The 21,328-nt window shown below is 46.0% G+C and overlaps 1 protein-coding gene across 2 annotated transcripts in view; it reads left to right on the forward strand.

The window, feature by feature from the left end:
• The window catches only part of dlec1 (DLEC1 cilia and flagella associated protein), a 114,489-nt gene that overhangs the window by 60,014 nt on the left and 33,147 nt on the right, over window positions 1-21,328 (forward strand). For both annotated transcript variants that reach the window (XM_036934638.1, XM_036934639.1), the window contains exons 21-29: window positions 7,894-8,047; window positions 8,790-8,900; window positions 13,050-13,168; window positions 14,366-14,557; window positions 14,828-14,895; window positions 15,005-15,156; window positions 17,282-17,397; window positions 17,520-17,590; window positions 17,703-17,917. In XM_036934638.1, the coding sequence (XP_036790533.1) occupies window positions 7,894-8,047; window positions 8,790-8,900; window positions 13,050-13,168; window positions 14,366-14,557; window positions 14,828-14,895; window positions 15,005-15,156; window positions 17,282-17,397; window positions 17,520-17,590; window positions 17,703-17,917 (1,198 nt within the window). The remainder of the gene's footprint in view (window positions 1-7,893; window positions 8,048-8,789; window positions 8,901-13,049; window positions 13,169-14,365; window positions 14,558-14,827; window positions 14,896-15,004; window positions 15,157-17,281; window positions 17,398-17,519; window positions 17,591-17,702; window positions 17,918-21,328) is intronic.

The raw sequence follows: 21,328 nt of genomic DNA on the forward strand, positions 1-21,328 counted from the left end.
TCTGTCCCCCTCTCCAGTCACCTGTAACTGTGTTTTGTACCTGTCTGTCCCCCTCTCCAGTCACCTGTAACTGTGTTTTGTACCTGTCTTCCCCCTCTCCAGTCACCTGTAACTGTGTTTTGTACCTGTCTTCCCCCTCTTCAGTCACCTGTAACTGTGTTTTGTACCTGTCTGTCCCCCTCTTCAGTCACCTGTAACTGTGTTTTGTACCTGTCTTCCCCCTCTCCAGTCACCTGTAACTGTGTTTTGTACTTGTCTTCCCCCTCTCCAGTCACCTGTAACTGTGTTTTGTACCTGTCTGTCCCCCTCTCCAGTCACCTGTACCTGTCTGTCCCACTCTCCAGTCACCTGTAACTGTGTTTTGTACCTGTCTTCCCCCTCTCCAGTCACCTGTAACTGTGTTTTGTACCTGTCTGTCCCCCTCTCCAGTCACCTGTAACTGTGTTTTGTACTTGTCTTCCCCCTCTCCAGTCACCTGTACCTGTCTGTCCCCCTCTCCAGTCACCTGTACCTGTCTGTCCCACTCTCCAGTCACCTGTAACTGTGTTTTGTACCTGTCTTCCCCCTCTCCAGTCACCTGTAACTGTGTTTTGTACCTGTCTTCCCCCTCTCCAGTCACCTGTAACTGTGTTTTGTACCTGTCTGTCCCCCTCTCCAGTCACCTGTAACTGTGTTTTGTACCTGTCTTCCCCCTCTCCAGTCACCTGTAACTGTGTTTTGTACTTGTCTTCCCCCTCTCCAGTCACCTGTAACTGTGTTTTGTACCTGTCTTCCCCCTCTCCAGTCACCTGTAACTGTGTTTTGTACTTGTCTTCCCCCTCTTCAGTCACCTGTACCTGTCTGTCCCCCTCTCCAGTCACCTGTACCTGTCTGTCCCCCTCTCCAGTCACCTGTAACTGTGTTTTGTACCTGTCTTCCCCCTCTCCAGTCACCTGTAACTGTGTTTTGTACCTGTCTGTCCCCCTCTCCAGTCACCTGTAACTGTCTGTCCCCCTCTCCAGTCACCTGTAACTGTGTTTTGTACCTGTCTGTCCCCCTCTCCAGTCACCTGTAACTGTGTTTTGTACCTGTCTGTCCCACTCTCCAGTCACCTGTAACTGTGTTTTGTACCTGTCTGTCCCCCTCTCCAGTCACCTGTAACTGTGTTTTGTACCTGTCTGTCCCCCTCTCCAGTCACCTGTAACTGTGTTTTGTACCTGTCTGTCCCCCTCTCCAGTCACCTGTACCTGTCTGTCCCCCTCTTCAGTCACCTGTAACTGTGTTTTGCACCTGCCTTCCCCCTCTCCAGTCACCTGTAACTGTGTTTTGTACTTGTCTGTCCCCCTCTCCAGTCACCTGTAACTGTGTTTTGTACTTGTCTGTCCCCCTCTCCAGTCACCTGTAACTGTCTGTCCCCCTCTCCAGTCACCTGTAACTGTGTTTTGTACCTGTCTGTCCCCCTCTCCAGTCACCTGTAACTGTGTTTTGTACCTGTCTGTCCCACTCTCCAGTCACCTGTAACTGTGTTTTGTACCTGTCTGTCCCCCTCTCCAGTCACCTGTAACTGTGTTTTGTACCTGTCTGTCCCCCTCTCCAGTCACCTGTAACTGTGTTTTGTACCTGTCTGTCCCCCTCTCCAGTCACCTGTACCTGTCTGTCCCCCTCTTCAGTCACCTGTAACTGTGTTTTGCACCTGCCTTCCCCCTCTCCAGTCACCTGTAACTGTGTTTTGTACTTGTCTGTCCCCCTCTCCAGTCACCTGTAACTGTGTTTTGTACTTGTCTGTCCCCCTCTTCAGTCACCTGTAACTGTGTTTTGCACCTGCCTTCCCCCTCTCCAGTCACCTGTAACTGTGTTTTGTACCTGTCTGTCCCCCTCTCCAGTCACCTGTAACTGTGTTTTGTACTTGTCTGTCCCCCTCTCCAGTCACCTGTAACTGTGTTTTGTACCTGTCTGTCCCCCTCTCCAGTCACCTGTAACTGTGTTTTGTACCTGTCTTCCCCCTCTTCAGTCACCTGTAACTGTGTTTTGTACCTGTCTGTCCCCCTCTCCAGTCACCTGTAACTGTGTTTTGTACGTGTCTGTCCCCCTCTCCAGTCACCTGTAACTGTGTTTTGTACCTGTCTTCCCCCTCTCCAGTCACCTGTAACTGTGTTTTGTACCTGTCTGTCCCCCTCTCCAGTCACCTGTAACTGTGTTTTGTACCTGTCTGTCCCCCTCTCCAGTCACCTGTAACTGTGTTTTGTACCTGTCTTCCCCCTCTCCAGTCACCTGTAACTGTGTTTTGTACCTGTCTTCCCCCTCTCCAGTCACCTGTAACTGTGTTTTGTACCTGTCTTCCCCCTCTCCAGTCACCTGTAACTGTGTTTTGTACTTGTCTTCCCCCTCTCCAGTCACCTGTAACTGTGTTTTGTACCTGTCTTCCCCCTCTCCAGTCACCTGTAACTGTGTTTTGTACTTGTCTTCCCCCTCTCCAGTCACCTGTAACTGTGTTTTGTACTTGTCTTCCCCCTCTCCAGTCACCTGTACGTGTCTGTCCCCCTCTCCAGTCACCTGTAACTGTGTTTTGTACTTGTCTTCCCCCTCTCCAGTCACCTGTACCTGTCTGTCCCCCTCTCCAGTCACCTGTACCTGTCTGTCCCCCTCTCCAGTCACCTGTAACTGTGTTTTGTACTTGTCTTCCCCCTCTCCAGTCACCTGTAACTGTGTTTTGTACCTGTCTGTCCCACTCTCCAGTCACCTGTAACTGTGTTTTGTACCTGTCTTCCCCCTCTCCAGTCACCTGTAACTGTGTTTTGTACCTGTCTTCCCCCTCTCCAGTCACCTGTAACTGTGTTTTGTACCTGTCTTCCCCCTCTCCAGTCACCTGTAACTGTGTTTTGTACTTGTCTTCCCCCTCTCCAGTCACCTGTAACTGTGTTTTGTACCTGTCTGTCCCCCTCTTCAGTCACCTGTAACTGTGTTTTGTACCTGTCTTCCCCCTCTCCAGTCACCTGTAACTGTGTTTTGTACTTGTCTTCCCCCTCTCCAGTCACCTGTAACTGTGTTTTGTACCTGTCTTCCCCCTCTTCAGTCACCTGTACCTGTCTGTCCCCCTCTCCAGTCACCTGTACCTGTCTTCCCCCTCTCCAGTCACCTGTAACTGTGTTTTGTACTTGTCTTCCCCCTCTCCAGTCACCTGTAACTGTGTTTTGTACCTGTCTTCCCCCTCTCCAGTCACCTGTAACTGTGTTTTGTACCTGTCTTCCCCCTCTCCAGTCACCTGTAACTGTGTTTTGTACCTGTCTTCCCCCTCTCCAGTCACCTGTAACTGTGTTTTGTACCTGTCTTCCCCCTCTCCAGTCACCTGTACCTGTCTTCCCCCTCTCCAGTCACCTGTAACTGTGTTTTGTACTTGTCTTCCCCCTCTCCAGTCACCTGTAACTGTGTTTTGTACCTGTCTTCCCCCTCTCCAGTCACCTGTAACTGTGTTTTGTACCTGTCTTCCCCCTCTCCAGTCACCTGTAACTGTGTTTTGTACCTGTCTGTCCCCCTCTCCAGTCACCTGTAACTGTGTTTTGTACGTGTCTGTCCCCCTCTCCAGTCACCTGTAACTGTGTTTTGTACTTGTCTTCCCCCTCTCCAGTCACCTGTACCTGTCTGTCCCCCTCTCCAGTCACCTGTACCTGTCTGTCCCCCTCTCCAGTCACCTGTAACTGTGTTTTGTACCTGTCTTCCCCCTCTCCAGTCACCTGTAACTGTGTTTTGTACTTGTCTTCCCCCTCTCCAGTCACCTGTACCTGTCTGTCCCCCTCTCCAGTCACCTGTACCTGTCTGTCCCCCTCTCCAGTCACCTGTAACTGTGTTTTGTACTTGTCTTCCCCCTCTCCAGTCACCTGTACCTGTCTGTCCCCCTCTCCAGTCACCTGTACCTGTCTGTCCCCCTCTCCAGTCACCTGTAACTGTGTTTTGTACTTGTCTTCCCCCTCTCCAGTCACCTGTACCTGTCTGTCCCCCTCTCCAGTCACCTGTACCTGTCTTCCCCCTCTCCAGTCACCTGTAACTGTGTTTTGTACTTGTCTTCCCCCTCTTCAGTCACCTGTACCTGTCTGTCCCCCTCTCCAGTCACCTGTAACTGTGTTTTGTACCTGTCTGTCCCCCTCTCCAGTCACCTGTACCTGTCTGTCCCCCTCTTCAGTCACCTGTAACTGTGTTTTGTACTTGTCTTCCCCCTCTCCAGTCACCTGTAACTGTGTTTTGTACCTGTCTGTCCCCCTCTCCAGTCACCTGTACCTGTCTGTCCCCCTCTTCAGTCACCTGTAACTGTGTTTTGTACTTGTCTTCCCCCTCTCCAGTCACCTGTAACTGTGTTTTGTACCTGTCTGTCCCCCTCTCCAGTCACCTGTACATGTCTGTCCCCCTCTCCAGTCACCTGTACCTGTCTGCCCCCCTCTCCAGTCACCTGTACCTGTCTGTCCCCCTCTTCAGTCACCCGTATCTGTGTTCTGTACCTGTCGGTCCCCCTCTCCAGTCACCTGTAACTGTGTTTTGTACCTGTCTGTCCCCCTCTCCAGTCACCTGTACCTGTCTGTCCCCCTCTCCAGTCACCTGTACCTGTCTGTCCCCCTCTCCAGTCACCTGTACCTGTGTTTTGTACCTGTCTGTCCCCCTCTCCAGTCACCTGTAACTGTGTTTTGTACCTGTCTGTCCCCCTCTCCAGTCACCTGTATCTGTGTTTTGTACCTGTCTGTCCCCCTCTCCAGTCACCTGTAACTGTGTTTTGTACCTGTCTGTCCCCCTCTCCAGTCACCTGTAACTGTGTTTTGTACCTGTCTGTCCCCCTCTCCAGTCACCTGTAACTGTGTTTTGTACCTGTCTGTCCCCCTCTCCAGTCACCTGTACCTGTCTGTCCCCCTCTCCAGTCACCTGTAACTGTGTTTTGTACCTGTCTGTCCCCCTCTCCAGTCACCTGTACCTGTCTGTCCCCCTCTCCAGTCACCTGTAACTGTGTTTTGTACCTGTCTTCCCCCTCTCCAGTCACCTGTAACTGTGTTTTGTACCTGTCTTCCCCCTCTCCAGTCACCTGTAACTGTGTTTTGTACCTGTCTTCCCCCTCTCCAGTCACCTGTAACTGTGTTTTGTACTTGTCTTCCCCCTCTCCAGTCACCTGTAACTGTGTTTTGTACCTGTCTTCCCCCTCTCCAGTCACCTGTAACTGTGTTTTGTACCTGTCTTCCCCCTCTCCAGTCACCTGTAACTGTGTTTTGTACCTGTCTTCCCCCTCTTCAGTCACCTGTAACTGTGTTTTGTACCTGTCTTCCCCCTCTTCAGTCACCTGTACCTGTGTGTCCCCCTCTCCAGTCACCTGTAACTGTGTTTTGTACCTGTCTGTCCCCCTCTCCAGTCACCTGTACATGTCTGTCCCCCTCTTCAGTCACCTGTAACTGTGTTTTGTACCTGTCTGTCCCCCTCTCCAGTCACCTGTACCTGTCTGTCCCCCTCTCCAGTCACCTGTAACTGTGTTTTGTACCTGTCTGTCCCCCTCTCCAGTCACCTGTACCTGTCTGTCCCCCTCTCCAGTCACCTGTAACTGTGTTTTGTACCTGTCTGTCCCCCTCTCCAGTCACCTGTAACTGTGTTTTGTACCTGTCTGTCCCCCTCTCCAGTCACCTGTAACTGTGTTTTGTACCTGTCTGTCCCCCTCTCCAGTCACCTGTAACTGTGTTTTGTACCTGTCTTCCCCCTCTCCAGTCACCTGTAACTGTGTTTTGCACCTGCCTTCCCCCTCTCCAGTCACCTGTAACTGTGTTTTGTACCTGTCTTCCCCCTCTCCAGTCACCTGTAACTGTGTTTTGTACCTGTCTTCCCCCTCTCCAGTCACCTGTAACTGTGTTTTGTACCTGTCTGTCCCCCTCTCCAGTCACCTGTAACTGTGTTTTGTACTTGTCTTCCCCCTCTCCAGTCACCTGTAACTGTGTTTTGTACCTGTCTGTCCCCCTCTCCAGTCACCTGTAACTGTGTTTTGTACTTGTCTTCCCCCTCTCCAGTCACCTGTAACTGTGTTTTGTACTTGTCTTCCCCCTCTTCAGTCACCTGTAACTGTGTTTTGTACCTGTCTGTCCCCCTCTCCAGTCACCTGTAACTGTGTTTTGTACTTGTCTTCCCCCTCTTCAGTCACCTGTAACTGTGTTTTGTACCTGTCTGTCCCCCTCTCCAGTCACCTGTAACTGTGTTTTGTACTTGTCTTCCCCCTCTTCAGTCACCTGTAACTGTGTTTTGTACCTGTCTGTCCCCCTCTCCAGTCACCTGTAACTGTGTTTTGTACCTGTCTTCCCCCTCTTCAGTCACCTGTAACTGTGTTTTGTACTTGTCTTCCCCCTCTCCAGTCACCTGTAACTGTGTTTTGTACTTGTCTTCCCCCTCTCCAGTCACCTGTACCTGTCTGTCCCCCTCTTCAGTCACCTGTAACTGTGTTTTGTACCTGTCTTCCCCCTCTCCAGTCACCTGTAACTGTGTTTTGTACCTGTCTTCCCCCTCTCCAGTCACCTGTAACTGTGTTTTGTACCTGTCTGTCCCCCTCTCCAGTCACCTGTAACTGTGTTTTGTACTTGTCTTCCCCCTCTCCAGTCACCTGTAACTGTGTTTTGTACCTGTCTTCCCCCTCTCCAGTTTCCTGTAACTGTGTTTTGTACCTGTCTGTCCCCCTCTCCAGTCACCTGTAACTGTGTTTTGTACTTGTCTTCCCCCTCTTCAGTCACCTGTAACTGTGTTTTGTACTTGTCTTCCCCCTCTCCAGTCACCTGTACCTGTCTGTCCCCCTCTCCAGTCACCTGTACCTGTCTGTCCCCCTCTCCAGTCACCTGTAACTGTGTTTTGTACTTGTCTTCCCCCTCTCCAGTCACCTGTACATGTCTGTCCCCCTCTCCAGTCACCTGTACCTGTCTGCCCCCCTCTCCAGTCACCTGTACCTGTGTTTTGTACTTGTCTTCCCCCTCTCCAGTCACCTGTACATGTCTGTCCCCCTCTCCAGTCACCTGTAACTGTGTTTTGTACTTGTCTTCCCCCTCTCCAGTCACCTGTACCTGTCTGCCCCCCTCTCCAGTCACCTGTACCTGTCTGTCCCCCTCTTCAGTCACCCGTATCTGTGTTCTGTACCTGTCGGTCCCCCTCTCCAGTCACCTGTAACTGTGTTTTGTACCTGTCTGTCCCCCTCTCCAGTCACCTGTACCTGTCTGTCCCCCTCTCCAGTCACCTGTACCTGTCTGTCCCCCTCTCCAGTCACCTGTACCTGTCTGTCCCCCTCTTCAGTCACCCGTATCTGTGTTTTGTACCTGTCTGTCCCCCTCTCCAGTCACCTGTACCTGTCTGTCCCCCTCTTCAGTCACCTGTAACTGTGTTTTGTACCTGTGTTCCCCCTCTCCAGTCACCTGTAACTGTGTTTTGTACCTGTCTGTCCCCCTCTTCAGTCACCTGTAACTGTGTTTTGTACGTGTCTGTCCCCCTCTCCAGTCACCTGTAACTGTGTTTTTTACCTGTCTTCCCCCTCTCCAGTCACCTGTAACTGTGTTTTGTACCTGTCTGTCCCCCTCTCCAGTCACCTGTAACTGTGTTTTGTACCTGTCTGTCCCCCTCTCCAGTCACCTGTAACTGTGTTTTGCACCTGCCTTCCCCCTCTCCAGTCACCTGTAACTGTGTTTTGTACCTGTCTGTCCCCCTCTCCAGTCACCTGTAACTGTGTTTTGTACCTGTCTTCCCCCTCTTCAGTCACCTGTAACTGTGTTTTTTACCTGTCTGTCCCACTCTCCAGTCACCTGTAACTGTGTTTTGTACCTGTCTTCCCCCTCTCCAGTCACCTGTAACTGTGTTTTGTACCTGTCTGTCCCCCTCTTCAGTCACCTGTAACTGTGTTTTGTACGTGTCTGTCCCCCTCTCCAGTCACCTGTCGGTGCAGGCAGATGTCCACTCTCCTCAAGTGTGTCTGTTAACCTGTGATCTGGTATTCTCTGAGATCTATGTCGGAATTCCTGCCCGGGGATCCATCACCCTGATCAACCAGACCCTGCTGCCTGCTCACTACACCTGGACCATGGTGGGTCACCTACCTGTTCACTACACCTGAACCATGGTGGGTCACCTACCTGTTCACTACACCTGAACCATGGTGGGTCACCTATCTGTTCACTACACCTGAACCATGGTAGGTCACCTACCGGTTCACTACACCTGAACCATGGTGGGTCACCTACCTGTTCACTACACCTGAAGCATGGTGGGTCACCTACCTGTTCACTACACCTGAACCATGGTGGGTCACCTACCTGTTCACTACACCTGAAGCATGGTGGGTCACCTACCTGTTCACTACACCTGGACCATGGTGGGTCACCTACCTGTTCACTACACCTGGACCATGGTGGGTCACCTACCTGTTCACTACACCTGGACCATGGTGGGTCACCTACCTGTTCACTACACCTGGACCATGGTGGGTCACCTACCTGTTCACTACACCTGGACCATGGTGGGTCACCTACCTGTTCACTACACCTGAACCATGGTGGGTCACCTACCTGTTCACTACACCTGAAGCATGGTGGGTCACCTACCTGTTCACTACACCTGGACCATGGTGGGTCACCTACCTGTTCACTACACCTGGACCATGGTGGGTCACCTACCTGTTCACTACACCTGAACCATGGTGGGTTCTTTAGAGAGACTTCTCCTCACTCATTAGTTTTGCTGCCACAGTATCTAATCTATTCCATCTGTGATCCTCCCCTCTCTCCTCTCCCCTTCTTCCGTCCCCCATTCCTCCCTCCCTCCATCAGCTCCAGGGCCAGCAGGCGTCTCTGTGCTCGGCTAGTTTCACTCCCTCCTCTGGAACTCTGGGACCCAACGCCAAGAAGGACGTCACCGTGGCCTTCACAGCTTACACTGATGTTAGTTTACTACATTAAACACAGTTCATACTGATGTTAGTATACAGTCGTTGCCAAAAGTTTTGAGAATAACACAAATATTAATTTTCACAGTCTGCTGCCTCAGTGTGTATGATTGCAATTTTCAAATACTCCAGAATGTTATGAAGAGTGATCAGATGAATTGCAATTAATTGCAAAGTCCCTCTTTGCCATGCAAATGAACTGAATCCCCCAAAAACATTTCCACTGCATTTCAGCCCTGCCACAAAAGGACCAGCTGACATCATGTCAGTGATTCTCTCGTTAACACAGTTGTGAGTGTTAATGAGGACAAGGCTGGAGATCACTCTGTCATGCTTATTGAGTTCGAATAACAGACTGGAAGCTTCAAAAGGAGGGTGGTGCTTGGAATCATTGTTCTTCCTCGGTCAACCATGGTTACCTGCAAGGAAACACATGCTGTCATCATTGCTTTGCACAAAAAGGGCTTCAAAGGCAAGGATATTGCTGCCAGTAAGATTGCACCTAAATCAACCATTTATCGGATCATCAAGAACTTCAAGGAGAGCGGTTCAATTGTTGTGAAGAAGGCTTCAGGGCGCCCAAGAAAGTCCAGCAAGCGCCTAGGACCGTCTCATAAAGTTGATTCAGCTGCGGGATCGGGGCACCACCAGTACAGAGTGTGCTCAGGAATGGCAGCAGGCAGGTGTGAGTGCATCTGCATGCACAGTGAGGCACAGACTTTTGGAAGATGGCCTGGTGTCAAGAAGGGCAGCAAAGAAGCCACTTCTCTCCAGGAAAAACATCAGGGACAGACTGATATTCTGTAAAAGGTACTGGGATTGGACTGCTGAGGACTGGGGTATAGTCATTTTCTCTGATGAATCGCTTTTCCGATTGTTTGGGGCATCCGGAAAAAAGCTTGTCCGGAGAAGACAAGGTGAGCGCTACCATCAGTCCTGTGTCATGCCAACAATAAAGCATCCTGAGACCATTCATGTGTGGGGTTGCTTCTCAGCCAAGGGAGCCATACACAGCCATAAATAAAGAATGGTACCAACACATCCTCCGAGAGCAACTTCTCCCAGCCATCCAGGAACAGTTTGGTGACAAACAATGCCTTTTCCAGTATGATGGGGCACCTTGCCATAAGGCAAAAGTGATAACTAAGTGGCTCGGGGAACAAAACATTGATATTTTGGGTCCATGGCCAGGAAACTGCCCAGGCCTTAATCCCATTAAGAACTTGTGGTCAATCCTCAAGAGGCGGGTGGACAAACAAAACCCCACATTTCTGACAAACTCCAAGCATTGATTATGCAATAATGGGCTGCCATCAGTCAGGATGTGGCCCAGAAGTTAAATGACAGCATGCCAGGGAGGATTGCAGAGGTCTTGAAAAAGAAGGGTCAACACTGCAAATATTGACTCTTTGCATCAACTTCATGTAATTGTCAATAAAAGCCTTTGACACTCATGAAATACTTGTAATTATACTTCAGTATTCCATAGTAACATCTGACAAAAATATCTAAAGACACTGAAGCAGCAAACTTTGTGGAAAATAATATTTGTGTCATTCTCAAAACTTTTGGCCACGACTGTACTACATTAAACACAGCTCAGACTGGTGTTAGTTTACTACATTAAACACAGCTCAGACTGGTGTTAGTTTACTACATTAAACACAGCTCAGACTGGTGTTAGTTTACTACATTAAACACAGCTCAGACTGGTGTTAGTTTACTACATTAAACACAGCTCAGACTGGTGTTAGTTTACTACATTAAACACAGCTCAGACTGGTGTTAGTTTACTACATTAAACAGCTCAGACTGGTGTTAGTTTACTACATTAAACACAGCTCAGACTGGTGTTAGTTTACTACATTAAACACAGCTCAGACTGGTGTTAGTTTACTACATTAAACACAGCTCAGACTGGTGTTAGTTTACTACATTAAACACAGCTCAGACTGGTGTTAGTTTACTACATTAAACACAGCTCAGACTGGTGTTAGTTTACTACATTAAACACAGCTCAGACTGGTGTTAGTTTACTACATTAAACACAGCTCAGACTGGTGTTAGTTTACTACATTAAACACAGCTCAGACTGGTGTTAGTTTACTACATTAAACACAGCTCAGACTGGTGTTACTTTACTACATTAAACACAGCTCAGACTGGTGTTAGTTTACTACATTAAACACAGCTCAGACTGGTGTTAGTATACTACATTAAACACAGCTCAGACTGGTGTTAGTTTACTACATTAAACAGCTCAGACTGGTGTTAGTTTACTACATTAAACACAGCTCAGACTGGTGTTAGTTTACTACATTAAACAGCTCAGACTGGTGTTAGTTTACTACATTAAACACAGCTCAGACTGGTGTTAGTTTACTACATTAAACACAGCTCAGACTGGTGTTACTTTACTACATTAAACAGCTCAGACTGGTGTTAGTTTACTACATTAAACACAGCTCAGACTGGTGTTAGTTTACTACATTAAACACAGCTCAGACTGGTGTTAGTTTACTACATTAAACACAGCTCAGACTGGTGTTAGTTTACTACATTAAACAGCTCAGACTGGTGTTAGTTTACTACATTAAACAGCTCAGACTGGTGTTAGTTTACTACATTAAACACAGCTCAGACTGGTGTTAGTTTACTACATTAAACACAGCTCAGACTGGTGTTAGTTTACTACATTAAACAGCTCAGACTGGTGTTAGTTTACTACATTAAACACAGCTCAGACTGGTGTTAGTTTACTACATTAAACAGCTCAGACTGGTGTTAGTTTACTACATTAAACAGCTCAGACTGGTGTTAGTTTACTACATTAAACACAGCTCAGACTGGTGTTAGTTTACTACATTAAACAGCTCAGACTGGTGTTAGTTTACTACATTAAACAGCTCAGACTGGTGTTAGTTTACTACATTAAACACAGCTCAGACTGGTGTTAGTTTACTACATTAAACACAGCTCAGACTGGTGTTAGTTTACTACATTAAACAGCTCAGACTGGTGTTAGTTTACTACATTAAACAGCTCAGACTGGTGTTAGTTTACTACATTAAACACAGCTCAGACTGGTGTTAGTTTACTACATTAAACACAGCTCAGACTGGTGTTAGTTTACTACATTAAACACAGCTCAGACTGGTGTTAGTTTACTACATTAAACACAGCTCAGACTGGTGTTAATTTACTACATTTAACACAGTTCAGACTGGTGTTAGTTTACTACATTAAACAGCTCAGACTGGTGTTACTTTATTACATTAAACACAGCTCAGACTGGTGTTACTTTACTACATTAAACACAGCTCAGACTGGTGTTACTTTACTACATTAAACACAGCTCAGACTGGTGTTAGTTTACTACATTAAACACAGCTCAGACTGGTGTTACTTTACTACATTAAACACAGCTCAGACTGGTGTTAGTTTACTACATTAAACACAGCTCAGACTGGTGTTACTTTACTACATTAAACACAGCTCAGACTGGTGTTACTTTACTACATTAAACACAGCTCAGACTGGTGTTACTTTACTACATTAAACACAGCTCAGACTGGTGTTAGTTTACTACATTAAACACAGCTCAGACTGGTGTTAGTTTACTACATTAAACACAGCTCAGACTGGTGTTAGTTTACTACATTAAACAGCTCAGACTGGTGTTAGTTTACTACATTAAACACAGCTCAGACTGGTGTTAGTTTACTACATTAAACACAGCTCAGACTGGTGTTAGTTTACTACATTAAACAGCTCAGACTGGTGTTAGTTTACTACATTAAACACAGCTCAGACTGGTGTTAGTTTACTACATTAAACACAGCTCAGACTGGTGTTAGTTTACTACATTAAACAGCTCAGACTGGTGTTAGTTTACTACATTAAACAGCTCAGACTGGTGTTAGTTTACTACATTAAACACAGCTCAGACTGGTGTTAGTTTACTACATTAAACACAGCTCAGACTGATGTTAGTATCCAGCCACCCCGCTGTACATTATATTATAAGTACCTATCCATCCACTGGACACTGAACACAGCTCTCTACAGCAACTACAACTAAGAGCAACACACCTCTAAGTGACTGATGTCTGTCTCATCTCTCCATCCCTGTCTTTCCCTGTAGATGGAGTTAAGTGCAGTAGCAGCGTTGTGTGAGGTGACAGGGATGAAAGATCCTCTGGTTTTACGATTCTTCTCTACAGCCCAGAGACTCAACGTGTCCTACTCTCTACCTAGAGACTGGTACGTGTCCTACTGTCCACCTAGAGACTGGTACGTGTCCTACTGTCCTACTGTGTACCAGTCTCTAGGTAGCAAGGACATTGTTATATTCAGAGGTAGACTGGCTTTGGCAGCAAGGACATTGTTATTTTCAGAGGTAGACTGGCTTTGGCACCAAGGAAATAGTTATTTTCAGAGGTAGCTGGCTTTGGCAGCCAAAACAGACAAATGCATCTAGGTAGAGCATGCTAGATAGCTAAATAGCTAATTACAACAGGTGTTCAGAACATGCTAGGTAGCTAATTACCACAGGTGTTCAGAACATGCTAGGTAGCTAATTACCACAGGTGTTCAGAGCATGCTAGATGGCTAATTACCACAGGTGTTCAGAGCATGCTAGATGGCTAATTACCACAGGTGTTCAGAGCGCACTAGATAGCTAATTACCACAGGTGTTCAGAGCATGCTAGATGGCTAATTACCACAGGTGTTCAGAGCATGCTAGATGGCTAATTACCACAGGTGTTCAGAGCATGCTAGATGGCTAATTACCACAGGTGTTCAGAGCGCACTAGATAGCTAATTACCACAGGTGTTCAGAGCATGCTAGATGGCTAATTACCACAGGTGTTCAAATCAAATCAAATCAAATCAAATTTTATTTGTCACATACACATGGTTAGCAGATGTTAATGCGAGTGTAGCGAAATGCTTGTGCTTCTAGTTCCGACAATGCAGTAATAACAGTAATCTAACTAACAATTCCAAAACTACTGTCTTGTACACAGGGGATAAAGAATATGTACATAAGGATATATGAATGAGTGATGGTACAGAGCAGCATAGGCAAGATACAGTAGATGGTATCGAGTACAGTATGTACAAATGAGATGAGTATGTAAACAAAGTGGCATAGTTTAAAGTGGCTAGTGATACATGTATTACATAAGGATATAGTCGATGATATAGAGTACAGTATATACGTATGCATATGAGATGAATAATGTAGGGTAAGTAACATTATATAAGGTAGCATTGTTTAAAGTGGCTAGTGATATATTTACATCATTTCCCATCAATTCCCATTATTAAAGTGGCTGCTAGAGCATGCTAGATAGCTAATTACCACAGGTGTTCAGATCACGCTAGATAGCTAATTACCACAGGTGTTCAGAGCATGCTAGATGGATAATTAGATCATGTGTGTCTTCTCTCCAGTCCCGGATTAGAAGCAGAGGACCCTGCTGTATCGTTGGTTCTGGACTTTGGAGACAACGTCCTGTTGAAGCGACCAATTACCAAGCAGCTGGTTATGACCAATCACACAGCAATCCCAGCCCCCTTCACTCTGGAGGCGGAGTACTTCACTGGACACGCCCCCTCACCACCAGCCGGCCAATCGCAGCAGAGGTACAGTCTGTATTTTCTTAGTTTATGCGGGGTCGCCTGAAATCACTAACATCTGGTTTTCAGGGATACAGTATCTTCAACATGGCTTCCGTTACCCCTGAAAACCGGATGTGGGAACTATTTTTACGCCTGCTACGTTAGGTTATTATTCTCTAAACCATCTGTTCATGTGTTTCATGCATGAGTGTTTTTCTTTGAATTGTTTGCATCGAATAAATACTTTTGTCTCACCTCTGTTATGTTAATCTGTGCATTGACTCTGTGTTTCAGGGGCCTGCATGTGAGGAAGCCTTTACACCCTGTCCAAGCTAAGAAAGTAGAGGACAAGGCACAGGAAGGTACACAGTAGGATTCATTTCCACAGAAATCATTTCATGTTTCATCCCCTGAATACAGTACATCTGACTGAACTGGGTTGTGACTGTGTGGTCCTGTATATACTGACAGGGTTTGTGAGTGGGCTGTTGGCCCATGGAAAGGGCGCAGCGTTCTTCGTCCACCCAGATTGTGGCATTCTGGGAGCGTTTGAGACTCAAACCATCGACATCACATCCTTCACCAACATGTGGGGGGAATACAGAGACCAGCTCATCTGTAAGGTACGACACTACTACTAACCCCTAACCCCTAATACTAACCCCTAACCCCTAATACTAAACCCTAACACCTAATACTAACCCCTAACACTAACCCCTAACCCCTAACACTAACCCCTAATACTAACCCCTAACACTAACCCCTAACCCCTAACCCCTAATACTAACCCCTAACCCCTTATACTAGCCCCAAATACTAAACCCTAACACCTAATACTAACCCCTAACACTAACCCCTAACCCCTAACACTAACCCCTAACCCTAACACTAACCCCTAACCCCTAACCCCTAATACTAACCCCTAACCCCTTATACTAGCCCCAAATACTAAACCCTAACCCCTAATACTAACCCCTAATATTAACCCCTAATACTAAACCCTAACCCCTAATACTAACCCCAATACTAACCCCTAACCCCTAATACTAACCCCTAACACTAACCCCTAACCCCTAATACTAACCCCTAATACTAACCCCTAATACTAACCCCTAACACTAACCCCTAACCCCTAATACTAACCCCTAATACTAACCCCTAATACTAACCCCTAACACTAACCCCTAACCCCTAATACTAACCCCTAACACTAACCCCTAATACTAACCCCTAACACTAACCCCTAATAATAACCCCTAACCCCTAATACTAACCCCTAATACTAAACCCTAATACTAACCCCTAACCCCCAATACTAACCCCTAACCCCTAATACTAACCCCTAATTCTAACCCCTAATACTAACCCCTAACCACTAATATTAACCCCTAATACTAACCCATAACCCCTTATACTAACCCCTAACCACTAATATTAACCCGTAATACTAACCCGTAATACTAACCCCTAACATTAACCCCTAATACTAACCCCTAACCCATAATATTAACCCCTAATACTAACCCCTAATACTAACCCCTAACCACTAATATTAACCCCTAATACTAACCCCTAACCCCTAATACTAACCCCTAATACTAACCCATAAGCCCTAATACCAACCCCTAACCACTCATATTAACCCCTAATACTAACCCCTAACCCCTAATACTAACCCCTAATCCGTAATACAAACCCCTAATATTAACCCTTAACCCCTAATACTCACCCCTAATACTAACCCCTAATACTAACCCCTAATACTAACCCCTAACCACTAATATTAACCCCTAATATTAACCCCTAACCCCTAATACTAACCCCTAACCCCTAATGCTAACCCCTAATACTAACCCCTAACCCGTAATACAAACCCCTAATACTAACCCCTAACCACTAATATTAACCCCTAATACTAAGCCCTAACCACTAATATTAACCTCTAATACTAACCCCAAATACTAACCCCTAACCCCTAATACTAACCCCTAATACTAACCACTAATATTAACCCCTAATACTAACCCCAAATACTAACCCCTAACCACTAATTTTCACCCCTAATACTAACCCCTAACACTAACCCCTAACCCCTAATATTAACCCATAACCCCTAATATTAACCCCTAACCACTAATATTAACCCCTAATACTAGCCCCTAATACTAACCCCTAATATTAACCTCTAACCCCTAATACTAACCTCTAACCCCTAATACTAACCCCTAATACTAACCACTAATATTAACCCCTAATACTAACCCCTAATACTACCCCCAATACTACCCCTAATACTAACCCCTAATACTAACCACTAATACTAACCCCTAATACTAACCACTAATACTAACCCCTAACCCCTAATACTAACCCCTAATATTAACCCCTAACCACTAATATTAACCCCTAACCCCTAATACAAACCCCTAATACTAACCCCCCTCCCCTAATACTAACGCCTAGCCCCTAATATTAACCCCTAACACTAACCCCTAACCCCTAATACTAACCCCTAATACTAACCCCGAACCCCTAATACTAACCCCTTCTACTAACCCCTAATACTAATCCCTAATACTAGTGGTAGTAGTTGTAAAAGTAGTAGTAGTGGCAGTAGTAGTCGTAGCAGTTATAGTAGTAGTAGCAGTAGCAGTAGTAGTAGCAGTAGTAGTAGTAGCAGTAGTAGTAGTAGTAGTAGTAGTAGTAGTAGTAGCAGCTGTCTGTACCTGTCTTCTGTCTCCGTGGTAGGTGGGGGACCTCCAGCCCAAGCTGATCCCCATTCAGATGACAGTGATGGGCTGTCCTCTTTACTTCCAGATGATTGGTCCACAGCCAGACAGACAGAACCAGGGACCAATCATACGGTGAGCTGGATTCCGAGTACTGTAGCTGAGTGTAACTATATCTTCTGATACGTTCTATAACTTCCTCATAAATCTCCCAATGACCTATCTGCATCTTTACCTACCTACCTGTCTCTCCTCAGGTTTGGTACTCACGTCTCTGGAGGAGACACAGTGTCCCGCTCTCTACGTCTGAACAACACAAGCCCCTACGGTAAGATCTCAGCTCTGGACACCTCAGACATCCTCGTCAGATGGACCTGTTTCCTTAAAGGGACAAACTTTAGTCAAGTGTGAACACATTATTGCTGTGTGTTTTATGTCAGATATCCGTATGGACTGGGAGAGCTACAACGTGGACCAGGAGGACAGGAAGCTGCTGGATGTGGTGGTTGCCTACGGAGACGCCTTTCCCCTGAAGGACGTAGACGGCAACGAGGTGGTTGGGGGCGGGGCCATGTCTAATGATACTCCGCCCACTTGGGACCGGAGCCACACACCCAGCACTGAGGGAACAAGCTCCTCCCTCAAGAGCAAGTCTGTGAGTGGATGGAGACACCTGTCCTTCATAGACATGACAACATACAGTGCCTTGCGAAAGTATTCGGCCCCCTTGAACTTTGCGACCTTTTGCCACATTTCAGGCTTCAAACATAAAGATATAAAACTGTATTTTTTTGTGAAGAATCAACAACAAGTGGGACACAATCATGAAGTGGAACGACATTTATTGGATATTTCAAACTTTTTTAACAAATCAAAAACTGAAAAATTGGGCGTGCAAAATTATTCAGCCCCCTTAAGTTAATACTTTGTAGCGCCACCTTTTGCTGCGATTACAGCTGTAAGTCGCTTGGGGTATGTCTCTATCAGTTTTGCACATCGAGAGACTGAAATGTTTTCCCATTCCTCCTTGCAAAACAGCTCGAGCTCAGTGAGGTTGGATGGAGAGCATTTGTGAACAGCAGTTTTCAGTTCTTTCCACAGATTCTCGATTGGATTCAGGTCTGGACTTTGACTTGGCCAGTCTAACACCTGGATATGTTTATTTTTGAACCATTCCATTGTAGATTTTGCTTTATGTTTTGGATCATTGTCTTGTTGGAAGACAAATCTCCGTCCCAGTCTCAGGTCTTTTGCAGACACCATCAGGTTTTCTTCCAGAATGGTCCTGTATTTGGCTCCATCCATCTTCCCATCAATTTTAACCATCTTCCCTGTCCCTTCTGAAGAAAAGCAGGCCCAAACCATGATGCTGCCACCACCATGTTTGACAGTGGGGATGGTGTGTTGCTTTTACGCCAAACATAACGTTTTGCATTGTTGCCAAAAAGTTCAATTTTGGTTTCATCTGACAAGAGCACCTTCTTCCACGTTTGGTGTCTCCCCCAGGTGGCTTGTGGCAAACTTTAACCAACACTTTTTATGGATATCTTTAAGAAATGGCTTTCTTCTTGCCACTCTTCCATAAAGACCAGATTTGTGCAATATACGACTGATTGTTGTCCTATGGACAGAGTCTCCCACCTCAGCTGTAGATCTCTGCAGTTCATCCAGAGTGATCATGGGCCTCTTGGCTGCATCTCTGATCAGTCTTCTCCTTGTATGAGCTGAAAGTTTAGAGGGACGGCCAGGTCTTGGTAGATTTGCAGTGGTCTGATACTCCTTCCATTTCAATGTTATCGCTTGCACAGTGCTCCTTGGGATGTTTAAAGCTTGGGAAATCTTTTGTATCCAAATCCGGCTTTAAACTTCTTCACAACAGTATCTCGGACCTGCCTGGCGTGTTCCTTGTTCTTCATGATGCTCTCTGCGCTTTTAACGGACCTCTGAGACTATCACAGTGCAGGTGCATTTATACGGAGACTTGATTACACACAGGTGGATTGTATTTATCATCATTAGTCATTTAGGTCAACATTGGATCATTCAGAGATCCTCACTGAACTTCTGGAGAGAGTTTGCTGCACTGAAAGTAAAGGGGCTGAATAATTTTGCACGCCCAATTTTTCAGTTTTTGATTTGTTAAAAAAGTTTGAAATATCCAATAAATGTCGTTCCACTTCATGATTGTGTCCCACTTGTTGTTGATTCTTCACAAAAAAATACAGTTTTATATCTTTATGTTTGAAGCCTGAAATGTGGCAAAAGGTCGCAAAGTTCAAGGGGGCCGAATACTTTCGCAAGGCACTGTATTTCTACCAAAACAATTATGGGTTCAACATGATCACAACATGTACAATGTGCCACAAGTATGGATTTAACATGATCACAACATGTACAATGTGCCACAAGTACAGTGGGGCAAAAAAGTATTTAGTCAGCCACCAATTGTGCAAGTTCTACCACTTAAAAAGATGAGAGAGGCCTGTAATTTTCATCATAGGTACACTTCAACTATGACAGACAAAATGAGAAAAAAAATCCAGAAAATCACATTGTAGGATTTTTTATGAATTTATTTTCAAATTATGGTGGAAAATAAGTATTTGGCCACCTACAAACAAGCAAGATTTCTGGCTCTCACAAACCTGTAGCTTCTTCTTTAAGACGGTCCTCTGTCCTCCACTCGTTACCTGTATTAATGGCACCTGTTTGAACTTGTTATCAGTATAAAAGACACCTGTCCACAACCTCAAACAGTCACACTCCAAACTCCACTATGGCCAAGACCAAAGAAAGAGCTGTCAAAGGACACCAGAAACGCAATTGTAGACCTGCACCAGGCTGGGAAGACTGAATCTGCAATAGGTAAGCAGCTTGGTTTGAAGAAATCAACTGTGGGAGCAATTATTAGGAAATGGAAGACATACAAGACCACTGATAATCTTCCTCGATCTGGGGCTCCACGCAAGATCTCACCCCGTGGGGTCAAAATGATCACAAGAACGGTGAGCAAAAATCCCAGAACCACACGGGGGGACCTAGTGAATGACCTGCAGAGAGCTGGGACCAAAGTAACAAAGCCTACCATCAATAACACACTACGCCGCCAGGGAGTCAAATCCTGCAGTGCCAGACGTGTCCCCCTGCTTAAGCCAGTACATGTCCAGGCCCGTCTGAAGTTTGCTAGAGAGCATTTGGATGATCCAGAAGAAGATTGGGAGAATGTCATATGGTCAGATGAAACCAAAATATAACTTTTTGGTAAAAACTCAACTCGTCGTGTTTGGAGGACAAAGAATGCTGAGTTGCATCCAAAGAACACCATACCTACTGTGAAGCATGGGGGTGGAAACATCATGCTTTGGGGCTGTTTTTCTGCAAAGGCACCAGGACGACTGATCCGTGTAAAGGAAAGAATGAATGGGGCCATGTATCGTGAGGTTTTGAGTGAAAACCTCCTTCCATCAGCAAGGGCATTGAAGATTAAACGTGGCTGGGTCTTTCAGCATGACAATGATCCCAAACACACTGCCTGGGCAACAAAGGAGTGGCTTCTGTAGTGGAAATTTCCTGTATTTACCAAATCATGAGAGCAAACCACACACAAGTCAGAGTTATCATAAAGTCCATCTTTAATTATATGAGCTCCATCACAACCCCTGTGACTCTCAGATCAATTCAGTGTCTATCAATGAATTCTCTGAGAGTCCTTACACATTGCAACTGAGATCCTTTATAGCAAAGACACACATAGCCAGACAGCATTGGCTATAAATTATCATTCAGCTTTGTCTCCTAAACTATGTTCTTATCTCGTTCTCAGGACCATAAAACAAAACCTCATCAACAGGCATATATCAAATACACCCCTCCTGGACAAGATCACAGAGACACAGTGACTGGCACATTGTGGAGCCAAGAGATAATTGGTTTAAAAGATATGTTTACATATGAAGACAAGCTTGACCTCTCCCCTCTCTGCGGCCCAAGTAACTGAAACCTGACAGAGAACAGATAACTGCAACCGACCGGCCAACAGCCATCCAAAAATAGACATTCTAATGAC

This window comes from Oncorhynchus mykiss, chromosome 11 (assembly GCF_013265735.2).
Source record: "Oncorhynchus mykiss isolate Arlee chromosome 11, USDA_OmykA_1.1, whole genome shotgun sequence".
NCBI classification, from domain to species: Eukaryota; Metazoa; Chordata; class Actinopteri; order Salmoniformes; family Salmonidae; genus Oncorhynchus; species Oncorhynchus mykiss.